At 43.7% G+C, this 25,045-nt stretch overlaps 1 protein-coding gene across 3 annotated transcripts; it reads right to left on the reverse strand.

The window, feature by feature from the left end:
- Positions 1–4,914: 4,914 nt before the first annotated feature.
- Positions 4,915–25,045, reverse strand: tmem14a (transmembrane protein 14A). Of its 3 annotated transcripts, XM_085996448.1 has the most exons (6): positions 24,888–25,027; positions 20,532–20,604; positions 19,106–19,190; positions 10,684–10,785; positions 6,246–6,333; positions 4,915–5,385 (listed from the first exon to the last, which is right to left on the reverse strand). In XM_085996448.1, the coding sequence occupies exons 3-6, from the start codon at positions 19,179–19,181 to the stop codon at positions 5,343–5,345; spliced, it is 309 nt and encodes a 102-aa protein (XP_085852574.1). In that variant the 5' UTR covers positions 19,182–19,190; positions 20,532–20,604; positions 24,888–25,027; the 3' UTR covers positions 4,915–5,342. The 3 variants fall into 3 exon arrangements, with proteins under 3 accessions (XP_085852574.1, XP_085852575.1, XP_085852576.1); XM_085996449.1 differs by lacking the exon at positions 20,532–20,604 and having other exon boundaries at positions 24,888–25,045; XM_085996450.1 differs by lacking the exons at positions 20,532–20,604; positions 24,888–25,027 and adding an exon at positions 19,304–19,434.

A 25,045-nucleotide genomic window follows, 5' to 3' on the forward strand; every position in this document is an offset into this window, starting at 1 on the left:
TTGATCATAGTTGTGATATGTATACTGCTGTGCTGTGCATTAAGTATCATTAAAATGTGCTGTCAAACTGCTGTGAAAGCTGTGCTGCCAGTAGCTTCTGTTGAAGAATACACCGACCTCCTGCCCAGAAATATGGGTGAAGAAGAAGAAACGTATGATGACGTGGCCGGAACGGCTGGTTCTCACGAGATGAGTCAGTGGTTGTAAGCCAACTCTGTGAAGAAACGAAGAACGATGGTCATCTGGGAGCAAGAGGATCGTACTCCAGGACCAAAAGGAGGGGCTGTTGGAGGAAATTTTAAAATGGCACCGTAGTGCCTGCTGAAATACTTGACATTCATTGACATTTTGCAGACACTGGCATAACAGACAGCTGACTTGATCTGCTTACACCAAACGTGCGATGTCACTTGCACAGAACAGTAATATAATTAAGTTGTTTGCTAACGGTATAATAATATAATCAACTTGTTTTTGACAGAATGTGATTAAGGGTTGCTAAGGTATCGGATTGGCCAAAGTTAAAGGATGCTAAAGTACCAGATTGGCCAAGGAATTAATGTAATATGGTATCTTTCCTGTTTTTAAATTGTATAAAAGGAGCGCGGCTGCTATTGTAAAGCTGAGAAGCTGGCGATTGCACCAAGGGGGTGTATAGCACTTCTCCCAGAGCGCTCTGTAAATAAAAGTGTACTCGCACATTCCAGCAAGGTCTGCAGTAGTCTGAGTTTATTGCTCTATAAGTCGAAGTTGGGTATACGTCGACCCTGTATATCACTGGGTCCGTTCAGGCTCCAATTCGGCGGTATCAATAGTAATAGACTTCAAGAGGACATAGACAGGCTGGTGGAATGGGCAGACACGTCAGATGAAATTAAACGCAGAATAGTGTGAGGTGATACATAAGTGGTTCTCCATTTAAAGATTCTACTCTGGTTGCAGCTTAGCCTATCAATCGCTCCATCTCTCCAAGTTTTATGCCTTCCTAATTTTGTATCCATTCAAGATGTACAATCCACAGAGGTCTATATAAATCAGTACCTGGTTCAATCACAAATCTGAAACTTAAGGCCCAAAACCTCCATAATTCAGATTTCATTGCTTATTTTTTTCCCAAGAGTGCTATATGACTAGAAAGCATCCTCATTCTTTAAACTCCGTTAAATTTTAAAAAGTTTCCAAAACCGATTTCTCAAGTAATCCACTTAGATTTTTTTTTACCTCTTTTGTTGCAATAAATATGGTGAAACATGCAACTTCTGTCTCATTTTCAACTTCAGTGGGAGTGATGCAAATGCTACTCCCTAATCCACTATCGTGCTCATGAATTAACATGGCATAGGTTTGTGCTAATCAGCACAATGACACTGAAAGAAGAATATTTCCATGTTGGGGGGGGGGGGGGAAGCCAAACACCAAATCTTAGTCAATATTAACTGGTCTCTGATGTACAATCATATCTCACCTTATAGACATTCTCTGTGCTGCACATTATACATGCAAGGCAATACTGGCAATGTCATTTGAATGCAATTCCCCAGAATATACAGAGATAGAATACCCAACAGCAGCATGGAATTATTCCAGGAGGACCAGCAGTCAACTTACATGCAAGTAATAAAAGTATCCTTCACCACAGCGCAAATACTTCAGCTCCTTATCAAGCAACTGCTTATATTTACTTTGTGCATTAAAATGCACGGTGGCATAGTGGTTAGCACTGTTGCCTCACAGCGCCAGGGACCCGGGTTCGAATCCGGCCTCGGGTGACTGTCTGTGTGGAGTTTGCACATTCTCCCCGTGTTTGCGTGGGTTTCCTCCGGGTGCTCCGGTTTCCTCCCACAGTCCAAAGATGTGCGGGTTAGGTTGATTGGCTATTAAATATGTGGGGTTACGGGGATAGGGTGGGATATGTGTTGGTGTAGGGGTTATGGGGATCGGGTGGGATATGTGTCGGTGCAGGCTCGATGGGCCGAAATGGCCTCTATCTGCACTGTGGGGTTTCTGTGATTTCTGTGATCATGCAAATCAAGGAGTGGCTGATGAACATCTCATAGCAGCTATATTCACACTCCTTGTCTTAACGATTAGCTGAGAGTATTATAACTAACTGATTTCCGCTGATGCTGCTTTAATACTGCAAGAGCAGTGCAGTAACCCGAAAACAAGGGCGAGTGGTGCAACATGCAAACATCATCACTTTATTTTGAAAAAGGATTAGACCCGAAACGTCGATTCTAATTTCTCTCCATGGATATTGCCTGGCCTGCTGAGTTTTTCCAGCATTTTCTGTTGTTATTTCGGATTTCCAGCATCTGCAGTATTTTGCTATCATCACTTTATTCACACTTGGCATATTGCAAAGTTTCAGTTGAAATTTAGGGGTGCCCTGGTACGTGCCCAAATGCCTCTGCTAGTGCTGAATGGGTGTGAAATGGTGAGGATTACACTGCAGTGCATTTCTGAAGTGTTCTGACAGACCAACCAGCCCTTTGCTCAGTGTCATAACTCAGCGCAAATGATGCACAGCTTGTTTTCACACTCCCCGATCACACTCATACCAACCTCATTACCGGCAGTCTTCCGCAAGCTGGCAGAGAGTGAAAGTGCACGCAAATCTTCATTTTTGTAGGATAAAGGAAAACTAGGTGTATACCTTCGAGAAGAATCAATTTACTTTGAACCTGGTATTAATTTGTTATCAAGTTGTTAATGCACGAATAATTCCAGGTCCATGTAGTTACCTACTTATAGGACTAAGAAATCGATTAATGGCGGTCTTTAATATACTGTGCTCAAATCTGGGACTTTAAAAAGAGAAAATTGTTCTTGGGATGTTGGCGAGACTGGCAAGGTGGTGTTTATTACCCATTCTTAGTTGTCATGAGGGCATTAAGAGTCATCAGCATAGTGAGGGACTCGAGGGCAGCCCAGGTAGGGTTTGGGCAGGTTTCCTTCCCTGAAGAACATTCATAAGCCTGCTGAGTTTTTAGTAACAATCCGATAGCTTGCTTGGTCAACGGAGATCGTGTTTTGATACGTTTTTGGAAAAGGATGCGAGTATCGTTACCCCACTGTGCTGGCAACATGGCTGAACTAGGGTTTATATGCTGAGTAATGTTCCTGAGCAATAGCTGTCTTTTGGTCTCCATGACTCATGGAGAGATAAGAGCAAGAATCAAGGCAGGTAATGCCTCAGGTTGTTAATTTTGTTTGAGGAAGTTACAGCACATATTTAGCAGTCTGTTTACTGCAGCAGGTCTATTGATCAGAGTAAAACAGTCCAGATTGATAAGGAACCACCTCTTTCTTTCCTAAGAAATAATGGTTTATTTCTCACAAAGACAGCGGTAGTCTCAGGAGCACAATTATCAGGCTATGGCGTTCTAGGAGCAGAAAACCAACTGCATTGAAAGGAAACATTTACACAGTTACACTTAAGTGATTTAAATGAATGTGTGAAATTATATCAGCATAAGGTTGGCGTGAAATTCATACACCATCACCAAATCATAAAGCACCACACCCAGGGTTCATGGAAGTGCGTTCCAACTCCAGTATAACTGCTACAGCCAGCACTGCAACCCCTACACTGAAGTGCATCACAATGTCACGACACACAGAAATTAGTTAACAATGAGGACCTCGATGGGCTCGAACTTCTCCTGGGCCAGTTGGCTAGTGCCATCAAGTAGATTTCTATGTGTGGTTAGCTGCAACAACTGGGTGCTCTAGTTTCCTTCAATAACTGGAGTCACAGTGTTTCTACATAACAATTTCAGATCATAACCTCGGCCCCTATTACTTTTTTACTTATAATTTTTTCCACCCCTTTGTTTTGGGTCCTCCTTCCCCCCACTCCTTTCCTTTTGTTTCTCTCTCTCACCTGGCAGCTGTCTCTTACCTGCCAGTACACTTCACACCTAATCTCAGCTGCCTTTTGTCTCCACGGGCCTATTACCATCTCATCTGGCTTCGAATAGCTTTTATTGTCTCTTTTTCTTCTTTTGTTCAATCGCAGTCTTGCCTTCGATCTATTTTCTTTTTCTTTCCAGTTTTGAAGAAGGGTTTCGACCCGAAACGTCAACTCAAATTTCTCTCCACGGATGTTGCCTGACCTGCTGAGTTTTTCCAGCATTTTCTGTTGTTATTTTAGACACAATACTATCTACACCGACTTCCCTGCGCATGTACACTGTCAAGAGTAGGTAGGTATACACTTGTTGGTCTGATGGAGGTGGCGTGGTTTTGCATCCCTCACTCCCCGCAGAACCCTGAAGTGCTGATTGTACAACAGAAGCGTTAGGTTACTGCACGTGTGAACTCCTGCGGAGTGTAAACCAGAAGCTGAGAGTCCTATGGATGAGGCAGCTCTACAGCAGCACTTGGCTGACCAAATCTCAAAGATAAAACCTAATTCACTTACCTGAACCAGGTTTTTAAGGTCACAATAGTGAACCAAATGAAAAATTTGTGCTAGAACAGAGGTTAGCAGCACTTTCAGTAACTACTTCTAAAAGACTGTTGCATTCATTTTACATTTTTAAATACAGCTCTTCCATTTTTAATAATCAACATTCTCGTGATGTAGTTATTGTTCTAGTCAGGATATGATGCCCTGATAAAGGCTCTATTCTTTGTTTCACCAATGTAGCTTACATTTGCTGGCAGTGCTCAAGGTACTTCACTTACCAATGGACAGAGCATTCAAACAGGCACATGCTGCACTTGGTGGCAAAAGGTGAATGCAACTCTGTACTCCCACTGATTATTTACTGACCGCTTGTGGTTATGAATCCTTTAAAGAGTCACCTTAAACTTTCACCTTAGACTCATCACTGATAGCACTAACAGTGCACAGGGGAGTTTTAAATTCAGAGTCCCAAATGAACCAATAAGTTCAGAAAAGTTCAGTCAAATGCATGTGGAATGTATTACATTGATTCAAAACATTTAGTAAGGACAAACCTTATCAAGGTGCCATAATATCTGTACATCTACATCTGGTGATATTTAGAAGTTTGTTCTATACATGGGTCTAAGCAATTAGTTTCATCAGCGATGCCATCTGACACACTTGAAAAAGAGCTTTGAGGAAATTCTTGCCAGCGTAAGCTATAACTTTGACCCAATTGTATTCAAAAGTACATCCAGTACTATAAATACAAAGAACAAGTATTGTTACAATAGATATCCCGATGATTAAAGTAAAGGCTAGTGTTACTTTGTATCAAGTTTGACTTCTCTAAAGAATTACTTTGTAGAATAATTACCATTTAAAAGATGATCACAGAGTAAAAGCATTTACAGCAATTCTACATTGTAGTGAGTTGATTGTAGATTTAAAACATCGCGATTACAAGAAGCCGTACAACCATAAAAAAGCTGCAAAGAAGAAGAAAAGAATCTTAGAGATTTTACTGTACATAAACTTAGATAGCGGAGCGACAAGGGCAACAAATGTAACCTACAATTGTTTTTCCAAAGGCTTCTGCCACTCTGTGCCTCAGCGACTTACAGGATGGGGGGAGGGGAACACCATAACACAGTCAACAATCCCCAAGCACCTCGTCTCTGCTCAGTGCCTATTCCATATGGCATGGTTAATTGCAACTTAGCGTGCACAGATCCAGAGTTGAAAATCCACAAAAAGACACATCAATGTTTGAAAGTTGTATCAAATTTTCCATTATTTCTTTCTCAATGGATTATTCTTCATAACTATAGTTTTCCCATCCCTGGCATCGTCCTGGAGAATCTATGCTATTCGATCTTTACTGCTTTAATGCCTTTCTAGAAGGGGTGCCCAAAACGACACATAGTACTCTTGCTGTGGCCTAATGATTGTCTTGTACAAATGTATCATTACCTCTTTGCTCTGGTACTCTATACCCCTATTCTAAGTTCTACTGGTCTTTTTTATAGCTTTAGCTACTTGCACTCACAATTTCAAGGAATTAAGCATTTGTATCCCACAGTCTCACTTCTTCCCCACCCTCAGCCTCTTGCCATTTGAGTTATACTCCCATTTCTTTTTTTTTGCCTCCTCAAAATGCATTACCTCACACTTCTCTACATTACATTTACAAGCGCCAACTGTCTGCCCATTCTCTAACCTGTCTATGTTCTCCTGAAGTTAAACCACCCACTTTTGTGTCACCAGCAAATTCTTGCGTGTGATATAATTAGTTACAGTTTCACTTAGTTCGCTAAATCGAAGTCTGAAGCAGGGTTTGAAGTATTACCTGATACCAGTGATGAGACCGGCGGGTATTAACTTTCCAGATTTTCTGTATCGCATTCCCATTACTGCAGTCAAAATTCCAGCAGTTACTGTTATTGAAGGGAAAGAGAGTATTTAGACAAACAGAAGAATAAAGTAAATTATGTATCTACAAGTTCTATAAAAAATATTAATAATTATATAATCTGCCTGTCATGAAGGGCATCACCATGTGGATAGCAACATTCTGGAAGCTCTAGCAATCGGAAATGCTGTTAGCACGTCGGCTTCAGAGTTGGGACACTCATTGACTAAGTCCGCAGTATCCGTGTAACTGCAGTTTATAGCAGCATTATAATCTCTCTACCCCATCCCAGTGGTGTCATTGTTTTGTACGCCACTCACTCCAGCAGTCTACATTCAGATTTTCTTTTTGCTGATTTTGGACTACTTCACAGCGTTATTATGCATTTCCATTGCGCAGCCTCACAATACACCTGCAATGGTGATTCTACCTGAAGAAGCAACAAAAACACAATTTAAATTACATCGAGTTACATCAATTGTACAGCACAGAAATAGGCCATTTGGCCCAACTGGTTTATGCTCCACATGAGCCTCCTCCCACCTTACTTCATCTAACCCTATCAGCATATCCTCTATTCCTGTTTCCCTCATGTGCTTATCTTGATTCCCCTTAAATTTCATCTTCCCCTTAAATAGCATCTATGCTATTTTCCTCAACTTTTTGTGCTAGTGCATTCCACATTCTTATCACTCTTTAGGTGAAGAAGTTTCTCCCGAATTCCCTATTGGATTTCTTGATGATTATCTTATATTTATGGTCTCTAGTTTTGGACTCTCCCACAAGTGGAAACATTTTCTCTACGTCTACCCTATCAAACCCTTTCATTATCTTAAAGACCTCGATCAGGTCACCCCTCAGCCTTCTCTTTTCTAGAGAGAAGAGCCCCAGCCTGTTCAGCCTTTCCTGATAAGTAAATCCACTCAGTTTTGGTATCAACCTTGTGAATCTTTCTTACACCTTCTCCAGTGTCTCTATATCCATTTTATAATATGGAGACCAGAACTGTGCACAATACGTCAAGTATGGCTAACCAAGGTTCGATGTTCTATCGCTCTAGAAATCAACCCAGAGCTTGGTTTCCTTTTTTTTTTTTTAAATGGCCTTATTATCCAACGTCACTATTTTTAGTGGTTTGTGTACCTGAACTCCGATCTCTTTCCTCCTCTACCCCATTCAAACTCTTAGGGCAGGATTTTCATTGAGGCGGCGGGTAGGAGGCAGGACTACAACTGTCGGGGTTGTAGTCCCGCCTCCATCGAGTTGTGGCCAACCCACACAATTTCAACTTGATTGACCTTGTTGAGCCCACCCAGCGGGCTCAACAGGCCAATTAAGGGCCACCTGGCAACAGGTGATGTCACAGAGACATTTCATCTGTCAAGACCATTTGGCAGATGAAATATCAACGTTTCACAGCTGTTTGAAGCTGTCAAACACTGACAATCTGTACTCCAAGTTAATTCCTTCCTCTCAGGATGATTTAGAGATCTCCGCGGAACAGAAAGCCGAATGCTGCAATTTTTGACAGATCGCAGCCATTCTGCTTTCTGTGCCGGTGAGATGAGGGACTCCCGAGACCTGAAGAAAGGAAAGCTGTAAAGGTAAGTAAAACTTATTTAAACACTTTAAACACACTTAACTCTGCACTCATGCACCCATCACTCGCCTGAACACTGGACATCTCGACCCCTCCAAGCCCTTCAGCCCGACGGCCCGCTTCGCTAACTTGGCGTGGTTTGGAGCCGTCGGGAATCCCACAATTCAAGAATGAAAATAGGGATTAGGCTAAAAACTGCCTGTTAACTACCTGTTAACAGGCAGTTAATTGGCACTAATCCCCTTCCTGCCTCGGGGAGGCAGGTCCCAGTGCGGGTCAGGTATCCGCCTCCTTTGAAACTGGCATGGAGGCGGGCTGGGGGCGAGATGGGTTCGTGCCCCCACGATTTCAGGATTTTAACCCCCCACACGCCTCTAATCACGCCTCCACGGCTCAATGAAAATCCTGCCCTTATTATCCAAGCAGTATGCGGCCTCCTTATTCTTCCTACCAAAATGCACCACCTCACACTTATCTATATTGAAAGTTATTTGCCAATTACACATCCATTCTGCAAGCTTGTTAATGTCTTCGTGTACTTGGCACATTCTTCCTTTGTATTAACTACACCTCTCAATTTGGTGCCACCTGCAAATTTTGAAATTGTACTTCTGAGTCCCAAGTCCAAATCATTATTGTAAATTTTGAACAACAGTGATCACAGCACCGATCCCTGTGGAACATCACTTCCCACCTTTTGCCAGTCAGCAGAAGTATTTCCCTTTTAAAAAATCACACACATGGCCCGAAAATTGGTGGTACAGGAAACTTTGGTTTATCCGGAGGTTATATGTCCGGAATACTCGCTCTAATGGCAAAAATCAGGAGCCGTTTTCTATGTTTTTTTAGTTCTCGTTGCTTTTTTTCCCCCCCAGTCAAGCACTGCAAGGTCTGTAGCTATAGCAACAGCTTCAGCTACAGACACTTGCAGCTGCAGCCGACTGTTTTGAAGCTGTTGCTAAGCAACAGGATTTGTTGATTCACACGGAGCTTCTCAGTTCCGTATGTTTAAACATTAACTCTGGTATGTCCGGCACTTTTGATGTTACGGCACCAGCTCGGTCCAGTCAGTACCGGATATCAGAAAGTTTCCTGTAACTAGAAAAGTAGGTTTCAAAGATTAGTTGAAATTACATTTTACTGCTGGCAATAGTTTCAATGAAAAATACTTCAGGAAGCTTGGGGGGGGGGGGGAGGGGTGGGGAGGGGAGGGGGGGGGGGGAGGGGGTTGAGGGGGGGGGGGGTGAGTGGTGCAGTCGGTTAGACTCTGGGCTTCCAACTATGGAACTGGATTCATTTCCATTCCCAGACTGATGATATGAAAGGCTCCTCTGCGAGCTGTTAAACACAAAATGAGTTTGAGCAGTCTCAATCTAGTTCCTATTGGGCACAAAACATAACATAGGAAATAGGAGCAGGAGTAGGCCACACGGCCCCTCAAGCCTGCTCCGCCATTCAATAAGATGATGGCTGATCTTCTACCTCATCTCCACTTTTCCGCCCCATCCCTATACCCCTTGATTCGCTCAGTGGCCCTAATTGAAAATCTCACCTAGTGAGGCTGCAGGATGCTGTTGTGGGAAATGGAAACAGTCACACTGGTGCAGTAGGGAGCAATGATCTGAGGCTGGGGCCGAGGCAGACTGTTGGGTATCCAGCTATGCTATGGCTGATCTGGGATAACCTCAGTAAACAGAAAGCCTTTTCTTCAAAAAAACAATTTTTATACAGCATTAAACAGTTCAATTTTAAGTTGGCCAATTTGTTGAGATGAATGAGGTAATTAACAAGATCAAAGCAAATGGTTTGACAAGTACAGTCTTAAGTGCTGATGAATGCAAATAACTTCCCAATGGTGATAAACTTAAAGGGCTCCGAGTTATGCTAGCTACATAACTCTTAAATACTGTGGGGGCAAATGATTAATATCAGCTATGACTCATGCTTCATTCTCTGTAAGCCACCAGTCCAAATTGGCATTGCAGATATACAACACAGGCTAAACTCAAATTCATATTTTTACTTTCCTTAATTTCAGATATCAAGCTTTATGAGAGGCTGGGGAGTGGCACAGAGTATTGTTCCACTTTCCATAATGTCACTTGCTAGGAGTTTTAACCAGTCTTATCACAATTTTTAAAACTGCCTTTGTGGAAACATAAACCACCAGTCTACACCAAACATGTGCTCTGTATGAGGTGACTAAAAACAGCAGAAACCTGAATTATTTTTCTCTGAATTGACTACATTTTTATCTTTCAAGCAACAAAAGAAAACTCCTTTTGGAACACAGTTGTAAGGTGTACTGCCCAGTGAAGCCATAAATAACAGGAATGACCCAGGCTTAATCCCTGGTTGGTGTCGAGAAAGGTGATCTTAACTCAGCCATCTGTTAGGATTCTTACTGATTCTCAATGCCTTTTGCCCAAGTGGGAAGAAGTCAGCCAGGAATCCTGCTCATGTGCACTATCCAGTGACACCTGCAGAAAAGTACGTGTGGATGTCAGGTGAAGCCAGGATTTGGCTCGGCTCTGATACAACCCCCAAAACCAGGTCACATGGCTCACGTGAAGAGCAGCCACACAGGCGAGGTATCAGAGGACAGCTAGCATCAGTAGGCGTGCTCTCCATCAAACGCAGGAGAAAACGGGGACAAAACCCCCCACCAAATTAAGAAGACCTTAACAGTTTCCTAAAAATATCATTTCACTTTATTTTTAGATATCCAATTACATTTTTTTTTAAATATAAGAAACAGAAGGCTCAGGAACTTACTCAAAGAGATCTTCACATTTTGTGGGTCATTTGAAACTTGATAAGCACCGTATCCTGCCAGAGATCCAAAAAGCAGTCCCGAGATCAAAGACATCACACTCCCTGGAAAAAGGGTACAATTTATTTCCTTTTTTTTTCCTCAAAAGCCTTTTGGCTCCATGCATCCTCCCACAGTAATACAACAGACAGCCAAATGCCGTTCCATGATACCTTACTGTTAAATTAATTGGAAGTACAGGTGGTCTCTGCTTATTACTCTTACCCATAGTGAAACTAGGATTTCCTTTTGCTCAGTTACACTGGTTCTTTTCAGAGGGGGTGGGATGCAAGCGGAATGAAGATTACAGCGTAGCTTACAAAACAAGAGGAATAAATTTGACAACGCAAGACAGACAGGCTGATGCAGTGGGTTAATCAGAATCTTCCACCTCTGGCACATGGGTATGAATCCAGCCCAGATGAATGAATCCAGCCCAGACGAACAGAATAAACTTTTTCTTTCCTCCTGGCTTTAAAAGATCCTGAGAAAAATTAAGTTTGAGGAAGTTCAACTTGGTTCTTAGTGGGATTTAGTGCATCATACAAAAGTGTCTATAATGCAGCAGCAAATGGCAGCAGACTGACAAATCTCTGAGGTGCTAACAATGGCTGAAATGGGCAATGGGAAAATTCACACTGGCGCTTTTCGGAGGCAGGAAGAGGTGGGACTGGCACTTTTGCCCAGTCCAAAATAGCATGGAGCAGAGCAGTTAAAAAACAATTGCAAACAGCTTATGTAAAAAAAAGTGAAAGATGTTAATGCTGAAGAATGGAAAACTATCCATTTCAGGCACCTAATGTCAGCATCAAATACTCCCTGGTCGCATATAAAACATGTTCAGAGTAAAGTTCACTACACTCTAACCCCAGAAATGTGTTTCAGCTACCCACTAATGCACTCCCGCTCTCTCGTGCTTGCAAAACCATGTTAAAGACCCTTCTCATCGACCATCCTTTCACTTCTCTCATCCCCTCTCTCCCTCTTGCTTGGTCTCCACCCACCTCCCTCCCTTGTAAAGTACCCTGGGCAGTCTCTCTGTATGCACTACAGAAATATTAGTTGGTAGTTTTAGTTAACAAAACTTACTTTTGTTTTGTTAACAAGAATTTGTTATTACAATTGTTAACAAACACCACACTGCTGAGCACAGTACTTGGTTGTGTCAAAGGCAAAGCAATGCTCCTTAGGGGAGGCAGGAAGCTTGCTGCTCACATGTACAAAACAGAAGACAAAGTCAGGTCGTTTATTGGACTGGGTAAAGTCTGCAAAAGATACTTTTAAATTCTTGTGGATTGACCTAAATCTTTGTTATTTTTAAATCAGGATTAGTACTGCCAGTTTCTTACTGTTTTCTTTTGTTTCGGTGTACATTTATTTCTTGATTATAAATATGACTTGTAGTTTTAGCCTGAGCAATATGGTTTGATACAGTGGTGTTTTTCCACCCGAGAGAATAGGAGTGCATAGTGGACAACCAGTGTGACATTTTACATGAAATACATGGTAAAAAGGTGAGGATTAGTCGGGAGGCATATTACTCATGTTCATAACATGCTTAAGATTATAACTTTTGGATAACAGGGCACATGGTCCACTTACGAAAACCACAATTCCACTATGAACATGAATAAAGTGTGTTGGAAGAAAACAAGAATTGTAAGAGTGACATCCTAAGTGGACTCTGGTAAAACTTGTGGTATATCTGATCTTCTAGGAAGCCTTTCACAACGTTCTGTCATAATGGGAGATGTCACAAGGATAGATGCTACTGTTTGCAATTTATATTAGCAACTTGGATTCAATAACACAATGCAAGTCAATCAAGTTTTCAGATGATATTGGGCTGGATATTCCGATCCCCGCGGGTGTGTACGCGCTGTGTACACACCTGTAGGGACATCGGAAATGCCGGTTTCAGGCATGCCAAGCACATGTGCTGAAAACCAGCATTTCCAATTTGTCAAGAATGCTCTTGACAGATCGGACGCCTTCCCTGGAGAAGGGCCGCTGCGGGGGGGAAGAGTTCCGCTTTCTGGAGAATCTCCACCCGCAGAATACCCTTAGAAATCTTACGCCTGGTAAAAGTAGGCGTATGGCCTGCTTTTACCAGGATAAGATTTGAAAAAAAAGTTTTTTTTTTTTTTTTTAATTCCCACTCATTTATCATTTAAAAATACTTTAAAAGGTAAGTTTATTTTTAGCCCCGTAAAAAACTTTATTTTTTTCAAAAAATGTAATTTGTTTAAAATATTTAATTTATTGTAATTTCAACTAATTTAAAAAATGTGATTTAAAAAAAAAATTATTTAATGTTTTAAAGTGTTTTTGGGGTGATCTCCATTCATATATTTGACAGGTCTATCTGTCAAGTGTGTGAAGGGAGATTCCCTTCTTGGATTGGCTCCCCATGGCCCACGTGATCCCAGGGACACTTGCGAACTGCCTGTGCCCCTGGGATACGTGGGCCCTGCGCACTTGGAGTTTGGAGAGGTCCAGGATCGGAAGTGTCCGGACCTCGGGAGCCCTCAGGTAAGTGCATAGATTTTTTCCAGATCGGAGGCCTCCGCAGGCAGGAAGCCTCCGATCGGAAAATATGGCCCATTAAACCGAGGGCAGACAGGAAACGAGGGCAGTCAAGAGGAGGAAGCAGTTAGATTAAAAACTGCAATGAGCAGTACTGTGGCAGGTATGATATAATACAGATAAGTATGAGGTACTGAAAATTCGGAGATAAAACGGGCACATACACTATGAATGGTATATAACCAGGAAAAGAGGTTGAAAGTGATCTGGGTGTTAGTAGACCAGCCAGTTAACTTGCTGTGTAGCAACACGCTGAAAGTGGTCATACTGTTGAACTATATTGCTAAATCAGTAGACTATAGGTCAGAGGTTGTCATGCTGAAAGACCGCATGTTGAGTACAATGTCTAGTTCTGGTCACCATGGCAAAAAAGAATATGCATGTCCTAAAGGTGGTGTAGAAAAGAACTCAAAGCTAATCTACAGCATCAGGATATTGAGCAGTTAGGGAAGACTAGAAAAACTGGGGCGCGTTACCCTTGAAGGGAGGTGACTGATGGGAAATCTCAAAGTATTTAAGATATAAGGGGTATAGATGAAATAATTCCAGAGAACTGCTTTAAAATGAGTCACAACAGTGGGATGGTATGTTCAAACCAGCAAAGGGCATATTAGGGACACAGGAAGAATCTCTTCACATGAACACTAAAAAGGTATTGGAGGCGAAAACCTTAGTCACTCAAGAATCAGGAGACGGGTGGACTGTAGGTACTTCTTTTTGGACAGATGAGCTAGACTGGGCTAAATGGCCTTGCTTATCTGTACTCATTTTCGTTAAGTCCGTGAATGATTGAGACACGGACTAGCAGGAGAGAAACAAAGAGATGTTTACTGGTGAAAGGCATAAACGAATCTAACCAAGAGGCTCTCTAGCGCCTTTTATACAGGGGTGGTCACTGCCGGTACTGCAGTCTGAGACCAGTTATTCTCTTAAAAAGGGACATACACAACAATTCCTCCCCTTTTAGATAAACAGTACATAACATTCATTTAACAACTAATGATAACGAATTACAATCACAATTACTGTTGCTAGATACATTGGTTAAGTTTAAGCAATTATAAGTTCAGTCTTTGAGGAGGCTTCCTGATTCTGTCTGGATAACGCCTCTTTGGAGTATCAGGTTCTTCTGGCAATGTTGAGTCGGAATCAATGTCGTTGTTTGTTTCATCTGCTTCCAATATTACCGGTTCTGCGGTAGCTGCAATTGGAACGTCAATTTCATTACCAGGCGTATCAGATCGTGGTGTGGAGTTGACGTTTTCCAGTGACTCTAGAATCTGGTCAGCATGGCGTCTTACAATGCTCTCCCCAACGTCCACGGTATACATGAGAGGTCCTTGTCGTGTACAAATCGTTCCTGGCTGCCATTTCTCAGTCCGGTAGTCCCGGGCCAAAACTGGTTGACCTATCTTAAAACTCCTGGTCGGCCTTTCATTCATATTCTGAAACTGCCTGTTCTCCACATCTCTTCGGACGTTTGGCTTAACCAAATCCAAGCGGCATCGTAGTCTTCGATTGAAGAACATCATGGCTGGAGTTTGGTTGGTAACCGCATGTGTCGCATTCCGGTAGGCAAACAAGAAGTTGTCCACCTTGTGTTGTAGGGGTATATCTTCATTACACATTGCCTTGATAGCCTTCTTGAATGTTTGGACAAACCTCTCGGCCAATCCATTAGTGGCTGGATGATATGGGGCAGATGTGTAATGCTTAACACCATTGTTCTTTAAGAACCTCCGGAACTCTTCAGACACAAACTGTGGTCCATTGTCAGAGCAAATCTGTTCAGGCAGCCCATTCCTGGCGAATACGGTTCGTAAAACTGCGATAGTTTTTTCCGTGGTGGTTGAGGACATTTTTATTACCTCTGGCCACTTTGAATGTGCATCCACCGCAATTAAAAACATCGAGTCCATGAAGGGACCAGCAAAATCAATGTGCACCCTTTGCCATGGAGATGAGGGCCACTCCCATGGATGCAGAGGAGCTTGTGGTGGGGCGTTTTGGACCTTCTGGCATCCTGCACAGCTCTTGGTCATCTCTTCGATTTCTCTATCGATTCCCGGCCACCACACAAACGCTCTGGCTAAGTTCTTCATTTTTACCCCACCCAGATGACCCTCATGAAGCTCATTGAGCACTCTATCCGTCAACTTAGGTGGAATTACTACTCTGGATCCACACATCAAGGTTCCTCTGCACACTGACAGCTGTTCTCTTCTTGGCGAAAATGCTGGCAGCAGTGGTTCGCCATGTGCTGGCCATACCTTCACCGTTAAATCATAGACCCGTGATAGTGTCGGGTCATTCCGTGTTTCCTTTTCTATGTTTGCATTCGTCACAGGGAGACATTCGACTATGGTCGAGTGGAATAACTCCATTGGATCCACTGCAAGGTCTTCTTCTTCCACCGTCGGCAACGGTAGACGTGACAATCCATCAGCATTTCCATGCGGTTTAGTTCCCCTGTACTCGATGTCATATTGGTGTGCCCCTAGGAAAAGGGACCATCTCTGCAGCCGTTGTGCTGCCATTATCGGTACGCCCTTCTGAGGGTTGAAAATGGAGACAAGAGGTTGATGATCGGTTAGTAGAGTAAATTTTTGACCGTGCAGATAGTGATTGAACTTCTTCACCCCCCACACTAGGCTGAGGGCCTCTCTGTCAATCTGGGCATAGTTACGCTCGGCAGAAGTTAACGAGCATGATGCAAAAGCTATCGGCCTCTCCAAACCATCAAGGAATTTATGTGACAGTACCGCCCCAATGCCGTAGGGAGACGCATCACACGCCAGCCTGATTGGCTGGGTTGTAGTGAGCCAATACTTCCTTCGAAGTGATCAAGTCCTTACTCTTCTGAAAAGCACGTTTACAATCATCGCTCCATTTCCATGCTACCCCCGTTCGTAGCAGGGCATTCAGTGGATGCAGAATTGTCGACAAATTCGGCAAAAACTTATGATAGTAATTCACCAACCCGAGGAATGACCTCAGTTGCGACACATTTTCAGGCGCTAGGGCCTTAACAACCGCTTCAATTTTGTCAGGGGACTTATGTAACCCCTCTTCATCAATCACGTGGCCACAATACGATATCTGTTTCTTAAAAAATTCGCACTTGGGGCGGTTGGCTCGCAGCCCATGTTCCCGTAGTCTAGTGAGCACCAGTTCTAGGTTGTTAAGGTGTTCACTGTCATCTTCACCTGTCACAAGGATGTCGTCCAAGTAACACTGAGTCCCTGGAATCCCTTGCAGGACTTGTTCCATCACTCTTTGCCATATCGCCGGAGCCGATGCTACTCCGCATACCAATCGATGATACTGGTAAAGACCTTTGAGTGTTTATCGTGAGATACTTTCTAGAGGACTCTTCAACCTCCATCTGCAAATATGCTTGTGCTAGGTCAATTTTTGTAAAACGCTTCCCTCCAGACAGTGAGGCAAAGATGTCTTCTATCCTTGGAAGAGGGTATTGTACTGTGTGAAGGACAGGGTTCACCGTCGCCTTGAAATCCCCACAGATGCAAATCTTCCTTAACGTTTTCTTCATGACAGGAACGATGGGTGTCGCCCACTCGCTCCAGTCGACCTTAGACAACACGCCCGCCTTCTCCAGATTCTCCAGCTCTGCCTCGACGGCTGGACGAATTGCATATGGTACCGGTCTCGCTTTGAAAAACTTGGGAACTGCATTCTCTTCTATTTTTAACGAGGCGGTTACGCCTTTAAGCGTGCCCAGTTCTTGTTGAAATACCTCTTTGGCGTTAGCTAAGATTGTTGACAATCGTCCAGGAGTGACGTCTTCATCTTTTTGACCGTCCACCGTCATTGCATGAATGGAATGCCAATCTAAGTTTATCTTCCTGATCCATTCCCGTCCCAATAACGGTGGTCCACCATTTGGCAGTATGTAGAGATACAATTTTCGTATTTTCTTGCCATTGTATTTCAACAGGCACCCTTATTTTTCCTCTGGGGTATACTTTTTGCCCCATATACGTCGTCAAGACGATGGATGTCTCTCTCAAGGGTATGTGTGAAAATAGCCGCTCATAGTCTCGTCGATTCATGACGGTTAGCGCTGATCCTGTATCCAATTCCATTTTAACTTGGGACCCTGCTATTGTGAGGGTGACCCAAATGGTTCGGTGATCCTCTTTTGCGATTACATTGTGAAGTTTGAGACAGCTTAATCTCCTGTTCTCGGATTCACTATCGCTCATCTGGTCTTTGGAACTACTGTCCGTCATCTTTTGTACTTTCTTGTACGGTTCCTTAGTAGCCTTTTTGTCGTCGCTGGTCTTCTTCCCAGACCTACAAACTCGTGCAATGTGTCCAATCTTCCCGCAGCGTTTGCATATTTTGTCTTTGGACCAGCAGTCCTTCTGGTCATGGTTAGTTCTGCCGCAGCGATAACATTTTGCAAATCCCCATGTCATTTCGTGGGTGCCGTATTCCTGTGGTTTTTGTTGAATTTCTGCAGCTCCCCTGGCTGCTGCTGCATACGATACTGCCACGCTGAAAGCCTTATCTAGCGTCAGCTCTTTTTCTGCGAGTAACTTCTTCTGTGTTCCTTCACTCAGGAGTCCACAGACAAATTTGTCCCGTAGGGTATCTGCCAGTCCTGCTCCGAACTGGCAGTGCTTTGATAGCTTGCGTAGTTCCATAAGATACTCAGCATTGCTCTCATCTTTGTGCTGAGCCCTCCTGTGGAATTTAAATCTTTCTGCTATCAACAGCGGTGCAGGGTTTAAGTGCTCCTGTAGAACAGCAACAATTTCGTTAAAACTCTTCGCCTTCGGTTTGGCTGGAGTAATCAGATCCCGCAATAGGCCGTACGTTCTAGCGCCCATTACGTTTAGCAATATTGATGCCTTTTTTCCCTCCGCTATTTCATTTGCCTTGAAATATACCTCGACTCTTTCCACATACGTGGTCCAGTCCTCTAATGTATTATCAAAAGCAGTGATACAGCCAGTCTTCGGCATCTTGCAAATCTAAAATGGCGCCTCCCGCGCTTTGCCTTCTTCTCCGATTTAACAAAATGGCGCCTCCCGCGCTTTTCCTTCTTCCCCGCTGTTGTTAGCGCTGCTTTCCACGGTTTCCTGCGCGTTAAATATTAATTCGTTTTCTTTTATTATCTTCCCGTCGTGGAGCGGACCCTCTGGGACACTTCCCTCCCTCTTCTGAGGTCCGAACGCTGCCCAGCTTCGAAACACCGGCCGCGCCCTGTATGCTCCACCCTCTCTCTCTCCTTGCTTCCCGACTCGCTGCCCGGCCCCGTTGCAGCCCAGGAAGGATCAGAGCACTACCTGCCACCAGCCCGATTAGCTGGGAAACCACAGACCGAGGAACCCAGCCTGGCTCTGGACAGTCTCTCCTGCAAGTTTTGAAATCGATGATTGACGGTCGACGCCCGTTTCTCGAGTTTCAATGGCCTATTTTTTTTAATTTTTTTTTCTTCTTTCTTCTGGCTCCGACCTTCAACACGTCGTCGGAGCTGCTGCTGAGTTGCAGGTAAGTTCGTTTTTAACTCGTCGCCAGTGTTAAGTCCGTGAATGATTGAGACACGGACTAGCAGGAGAGAAACAAAGAGATGTTTACTGGTGAAAGGCATAAACGAATCTAACCAACAGAGGCTCTCTAGCGCCTTTTATACAGGGGTGGTCACTGCCGGTACTGCAGTCTGAGACCAGTTATTCTCTTAAAGGTACAGTACATACACAACAATTTTTTGAACATTTGAAGTACCAAACACAAAGAACTGTTGTTAACACTATCCATAAAGTACAGTACCTCTCCGAGTATATCCCAGGATGCCACCCACTGTCACCATAGCAGCATAGGAATAGCTTATCCAATCGATTGGCATTCTTAAATTCTGAGGGGGAAGGAGAGGAGAAAGAAAAATCTTAACTTTGATACCAGTTTTTCAAAAAAGAAACACAAACAAAAGATTAATTGCAGCAGAGAAAGACTGCATTCTGTTTTTACTTTCTTTTCTATTTAGATCTTCCCAAGAGGGCGGCTGGGTGGCCTGTTCCCAGGCCTCTGCCAGTGTCACTCGCTCAGTCCGTCACTGGAGATGCACAAACATGGCCTGGGGATAGTTCCCTTCTTTCTCTGTGGGAATGTACCAGGCCTGCTTAATACCTCCCCGTCGGTGGCCCAAGAACACGCTGTGTCGGGAATCACAGATAAGACACCCACATTCCACTGTTCTGTGGGACCACATATTCATACTGCTTCAAACCAGCAGCACATAACTGGCAGACTGTACTGAGATTGGGGAGACTGCTCCAACATTCTGTAGTCACATACCAGCTATCCGTATGTCAGACAGCATCGTGTTCAGTGGCACCAAGTTTGCTAACTCTGGTTGGATATATTCCTGGAGGTTTAATCACATGACCTTCTGCTTCCAACCGTCCCGCCCAATTAAACAGCACTTTTCACCATCCCCAATACTTTGAACACTTTCTTTTAGAAGTTATAAAAGAAAATGAAAAAAACAATCTTTTTTCCAATTGTTAGAATTCTTCTCCCAAGGCCCTCGCAGCAGCGTGCAGGAGATTAATCTGTATTTCTTAGAGACTCCAGGACAATCCTGGCGGGTTGGCAACCTTAAGTGGCACTCGATAACTTTTTGTCAAGACCGCTCCCAACCAGTATCTTACCCAAGGGTTGCTCTCAAAAATGCTAGAATGTGCTGCACCACAGTAATGTGACATGGGGCTGATCCAGCAATTCCTCACAAAGTGAGTTCCTGATTTCAGGCATGCCACTGTGGTCAGTGTTATTGGAGGAAAGGCATTTCCCCCACAGGAAGAGAAAGTAAAATTATAGCACAAATAGATCTTCTTTATTACAGCCTGTTGCATTTGAGATGTTATTACTGGTAGACTATCCTTTATCCGAACTTCCGAAAACCAAAATCCTCTAAAAACCGAAAGTTTTTTTGTTCAGCGTAAGTCGTGCGCACGACATGACCAGAGTGGCGCATGACTTACGCTGAGCAGGGCAGAGGGTCACAGAGTTCCCTCCTGGGTAGGAGATTGCAGGCCGAGCCGGGCAGTGTGAAGGCGGTACCGGGAGAGTGAACCCAACAATACAGCGGCCCGTCCGATAGCTGCAGCGGCCTGTCCGATATTCTTTTCTCCCCCCCCCCCCCGACCCCCCGCCGACCCCCACCCCCGACAAATTTCCCAGTCTTATAAAATACCTTCTGAAATCCGAAAAATTCCAAAAACCGAAACTCAGCTGGTCCCAAGGCTTTCGGATAAGGGATAGTGTACCTGTATACAGAAAGGATTTACTTTTATTTTTATATAACATATCTTTTCAAGTTCCTCCCCCCCCCCAAAAAAAAGGCCCCTAGACAGAAGGTAGATAATGTGCTAAATAGGAGCTGTTTACCCCAGAAACTATGTAAGTAATTTGTTATAAAAACAGAAAATGCTGGAGATACTCAGCAGGTCAGGCAGCATCTGTGAAGAGAGAAACAGAGTTAACGTTCCAGTTTTGAAAAAGGGTTTTGACCCGAAACGTCAACTCAAATTTCTTTCCACGGATGTTGCCTGACCTGCTGAGTTTTTCCAGCATTTTCTGTTGTTATTTCGGATTTCCAGCATCTGCAGTATTTTGCTATCGCAACAGAGTTAACGTCTCAGGTCGATGACCTTTTGTCAGAACTGGAAAAAAGCTGTTCCATTTCCTGCTTTTTTCCAGTTCTGACGAAGGGTCATCGACCTGAAACATTAACTCTGTTTCTCTCTTCACAGATGCTGCCTGACCTGCTGAGTATCTCCAGCATTTTCTGTTTTTATTTCAGATTTCCAGCATCTGCAGTATTTTCTTTTTGTGTAAGTAATTTGTTAGCGTGTCTGGGTAATTGAAAAACACCCTCTTACCCATCCTGTTGGAAAGTCTTTTGATCCCGGTCTCTGAACAGCAAGAGATAATAAAGATGGAATCTGGGACACAGGCTGGCAGACAAGCTTTACTGAAATGGAAAGGCTGCGAGGGCAGTCGAGTTATGTTAAAGGGAAAGCGGTGATGGCTTTCGCTGCAGCGAAGAGGTATGAAATGCCAGAGGGTAGTTAGTAACCATTTTGTTTAAGCCAAGTAAGACTGGTCAGAGCTAGCATGGTGCTTGCTTTGTAATTTTAGGCAAAAAATAACCTCTATGGATTGAACTCAGTGAGTTCGGTCATAACAACTGGTTTATATGTTCAGCTTAAATGAAGCAGTGAAATAAAGCAGTTTAACAATTCGTACCTGATCCCATATCAGCAACTGTTTGCTCAGTCTGCTTTGGGAGAGATTCAATAAGTACATGTGTGAAAGACACGAATATCCAGCTCAGGTCACAAGACGGTACTATTGTTACACCTCTGGGTCATGCTATTGCACAAGTATTATACAGGGCAGCATGTGTCAAATCCCACAAAACTAAAATGCTCAGACCACTTGCAAAAGCAAATGATGCCACTGTACCCAAGAAGGTATTTATGGCAGTCCAAAATTGTGGCCCTTTCAATTGCTGAATTGGCACTTAGATAATCCTGCCTCCTGGTAGCATTCCCTTGCTTTCTTGTATTAGACAGCAGGATAAAAGGACGGGGAACAGCACAGAATCCATGCTCTGTCTGCATCCCACAGCTGTGCAGGCTATAAAAGGGATGCCCAGAAGGACATGAATCAGGAAGTCTGCTGATTTCTCATTCACTGCGAGCTGAGGTGAGACTGGCCCAGTCTGCTCTCTCTCATCTCACCGACCTGGCCTATTTTCAAAAGCTGGGTCTCAGAACATAGAAACATAGAAGATAGGAGTAGGAGTTGGCCATTCGGCCCCTCGGGCCTGCTCCGCCATTCAATAGGATCATGGCTGATCATCCAAACTCAGTACCCGGTCCCTGCTTTCTCCCCATACCCCTTGATCCCTTTAGCCTTAAGAAATATATCCAACTCCTTGAATATATTTAATGAATTGGCCTCTACTGCCTTCTGTGGTAGAGAATTCCACAGGTTCACCACTCTGGGTGAAGAAATTCCTCCTCATTTCTGTCCTAAAAGGCTTACCCCTTATCCAGAACAGATCAAAGAATGGACAGGAAAAGAATGGCTGGTCCATCAAGCCTGTCCCAAACAGTCATGACGCAACTAAGCATCATGAATCCAGTGTACTCTCCCACTTGTAGTCATGTAATCTCCTGGGATAGGCAAAAAAAGATTAAAAACCCTAGGCCAATTCGGCAGGGGGGGGGGGGGGGGGGGGGGGGGGAGGGGGGAGAGAAGAGGTCTGGAAAATTCCTCTCCGAACCCCCAAGGTGAACAAACACATTCTAGGAGTTCACAGTAACCATGAGGTAATAAGAACATAAGAACTAGGAGCAGGAGTAGGCCATACGGCCCCTCGGGCCTGCTCCGCCATTCAATAGGATCATGGCTGATCTGAATCTAGACTCACGTCCACTTCCCTGCCCTCTCCCCGTAACCCCTAATTCCCTTATCTGCTAGGACAATGTCTATCTCCATTTTAAATTTATTTAATGTTGCAGCTTCCACAGCTCTCTGGGGTAGCAAATTCCATAGATTTACTACCCTGAGTGAAGAAGTTTCTCCTCATCTCAGTTTTGAAAGGGCAGCCCCTTATTCTAAGATTATGCCCCCTAGTTCTAGTCTCACCCATCAGTGGAAACATCCTCACCGCATCCACCCGATCAAGCCCCCTCACAATCTTATATGTTTCGATAAGATCGCCTCTCATTCTTCTGAACTCCAATGAGTAGAGTCCCAACCTATTCAACCTTTCCTCATACGTCAACCCCCTCATCTCTGGAATCAACCGAGTGAACCTTCTCTGAACCGCCTCGAGAGCAAGTATATCTTTTCTTAAATATGGAAACCAAAACTGCACGCAGTATTCCAGGTGTGGCCTCACCAATACCCTGTATAACTGCAGCAAGACTTCCCTGTTTTTATACTCCATCCCCCTTGCAATAAAAGCCAAGATTCCATTGGCCTTCCTGATCACCTGCTGCACCTGCATACTAACTTTTTGTGTTTAATGTACCAGGACCCCCAGATCCCTTTGTACTGTAGCACTTTGCAGTTTCTCTCCATTTAGATAATAACTTGCTCTTTGATTTTTTCTGCCAAAGTGCATAACCTCACACTTTCCAACATTATATTGCATCTGCCAAATCTCTGCCCACTCACTTAGCCTGTCTATGTCCTTTTGCAGGTTTTTTATGTCCTCCTCATTCACTGCTTTCCCTCCCATCTTTGTATCATCGGCAAACTTGGATATGTTGCACTCGGTCCCTTCCTCCAAATCGTTAATATAGATTGTAAAAAGAGTTGGGGTCCCAGCACTGATCCCTGTGGGACACCACTAGTTACTGATTGCCAGCCCGAGAACGAACCATTTATCCCAACTCTTTGTTTTCTGTTAGATAGCCAATCTTCCACCTATGCCAGTATATTACCCCCAATCCCATGATTTTTTTATCTTGATCAGTAATCTTTTGTGTGGAACCTTGTCAAATGCCTTTTGGAAGTCCAAATACATACCCAACATCCCACCTACCTTTGGTACACAATGATATAGCCACAGTAAGGAACTTGCACAGCTCCTTTTTGAACTATTGTGAAGAGGTAACAATCAGAATGCATCCATCACAGCACAGCCGCAAATACTATTTCCAATCAGCTACACTGTGTTCAGTTCAAAATTGTTACAAATGAACTCCACAATAAAGTTTAAAGATACAAGGGCCTGCAAAAGCCTTCCCTGTTCTTATCTGTTTGCAAAACACACCAATTATTAAATAACTAATTTGTGTGGCTAGCATATTAGTTGATGACAATTTGCATTTATACAGCACCTTAGGCGCTTCACAAGGGGATAATTACAATTTTAATCATGGTTCTGGGGCTTGCTGCTGAAACATGACATTTCTACATTCAGCCAGCTCCCAGCACCCACCACTTAGAAATAATTCAACTTAAAGGGGTAAGAAAACAAATCTGACATGGAGGCGTACTTTCCAGACAATGCACAAGAACAGCACTGCTGCTGAAAAGCAGCTGAATTAAGCAGATTTAAAACCAGCAGCGGTTGCAGGGACGGCAGAAAGAGCTTGCAATCCTGGTGTAACTTCCCTCACATCACATACTGTACATTCACAGGGTGACAACACCAGTTTCATTGCATTCACAAAACATGCCATTGCATCAACCTTGGCTAATGTTTGAACCCCCAAAAATAAAATATATACAGTCTCACCCTTAACGGGCAGTAAATGCCCTAGTCAAACAATATATAGTTCCTTTAAAAATAAAAACCTTGTATTAAATCTATACTGCTGGAGTGGCTGGATGGTTCCAGCACACAGCCCAGGTCTGGCTATACAACAGGACCGAGCCAGCAGACAGGAAATGCATTTCTCGGTCTCTCTGTTGTCTCTCTCTCTCTCTCTCTACTCCAACACACACTCCTCTCTCTCTCTCTCTCATGGTTGCCTAATGTGTATTTAAACTTGAAAACGTTCCCCCTTTTACTAGAGAAACAAACCTTGGATTGATCTCTCTGTGCTCAGGAAGTTCCTGCTGATTCCGAAGTCCAACTTCCGACCTCCGACCCGCCGCCTCTTCTCCCGGAAAATAACCCGAGCTTCGCGCCCCCCGCCAACTTCCAGCAACACCACCGCTTTCATTAAATAGCTTTAAAAC

This window comes from Somniosus microcephalus, chromosome 9 (genome assembly GCF_052327205.1).
Source record: "Somniosus microcephalus isolate GS21.2 chromosome 9, FLI_Smic_1.0, whole genome shotgun sequence".
NCBI lineage: Eukaryota > Metazoa > Chordata > Chondrichthyes > Squaliformes > Somniosidae > Somniosus > Somniosus microcephalus.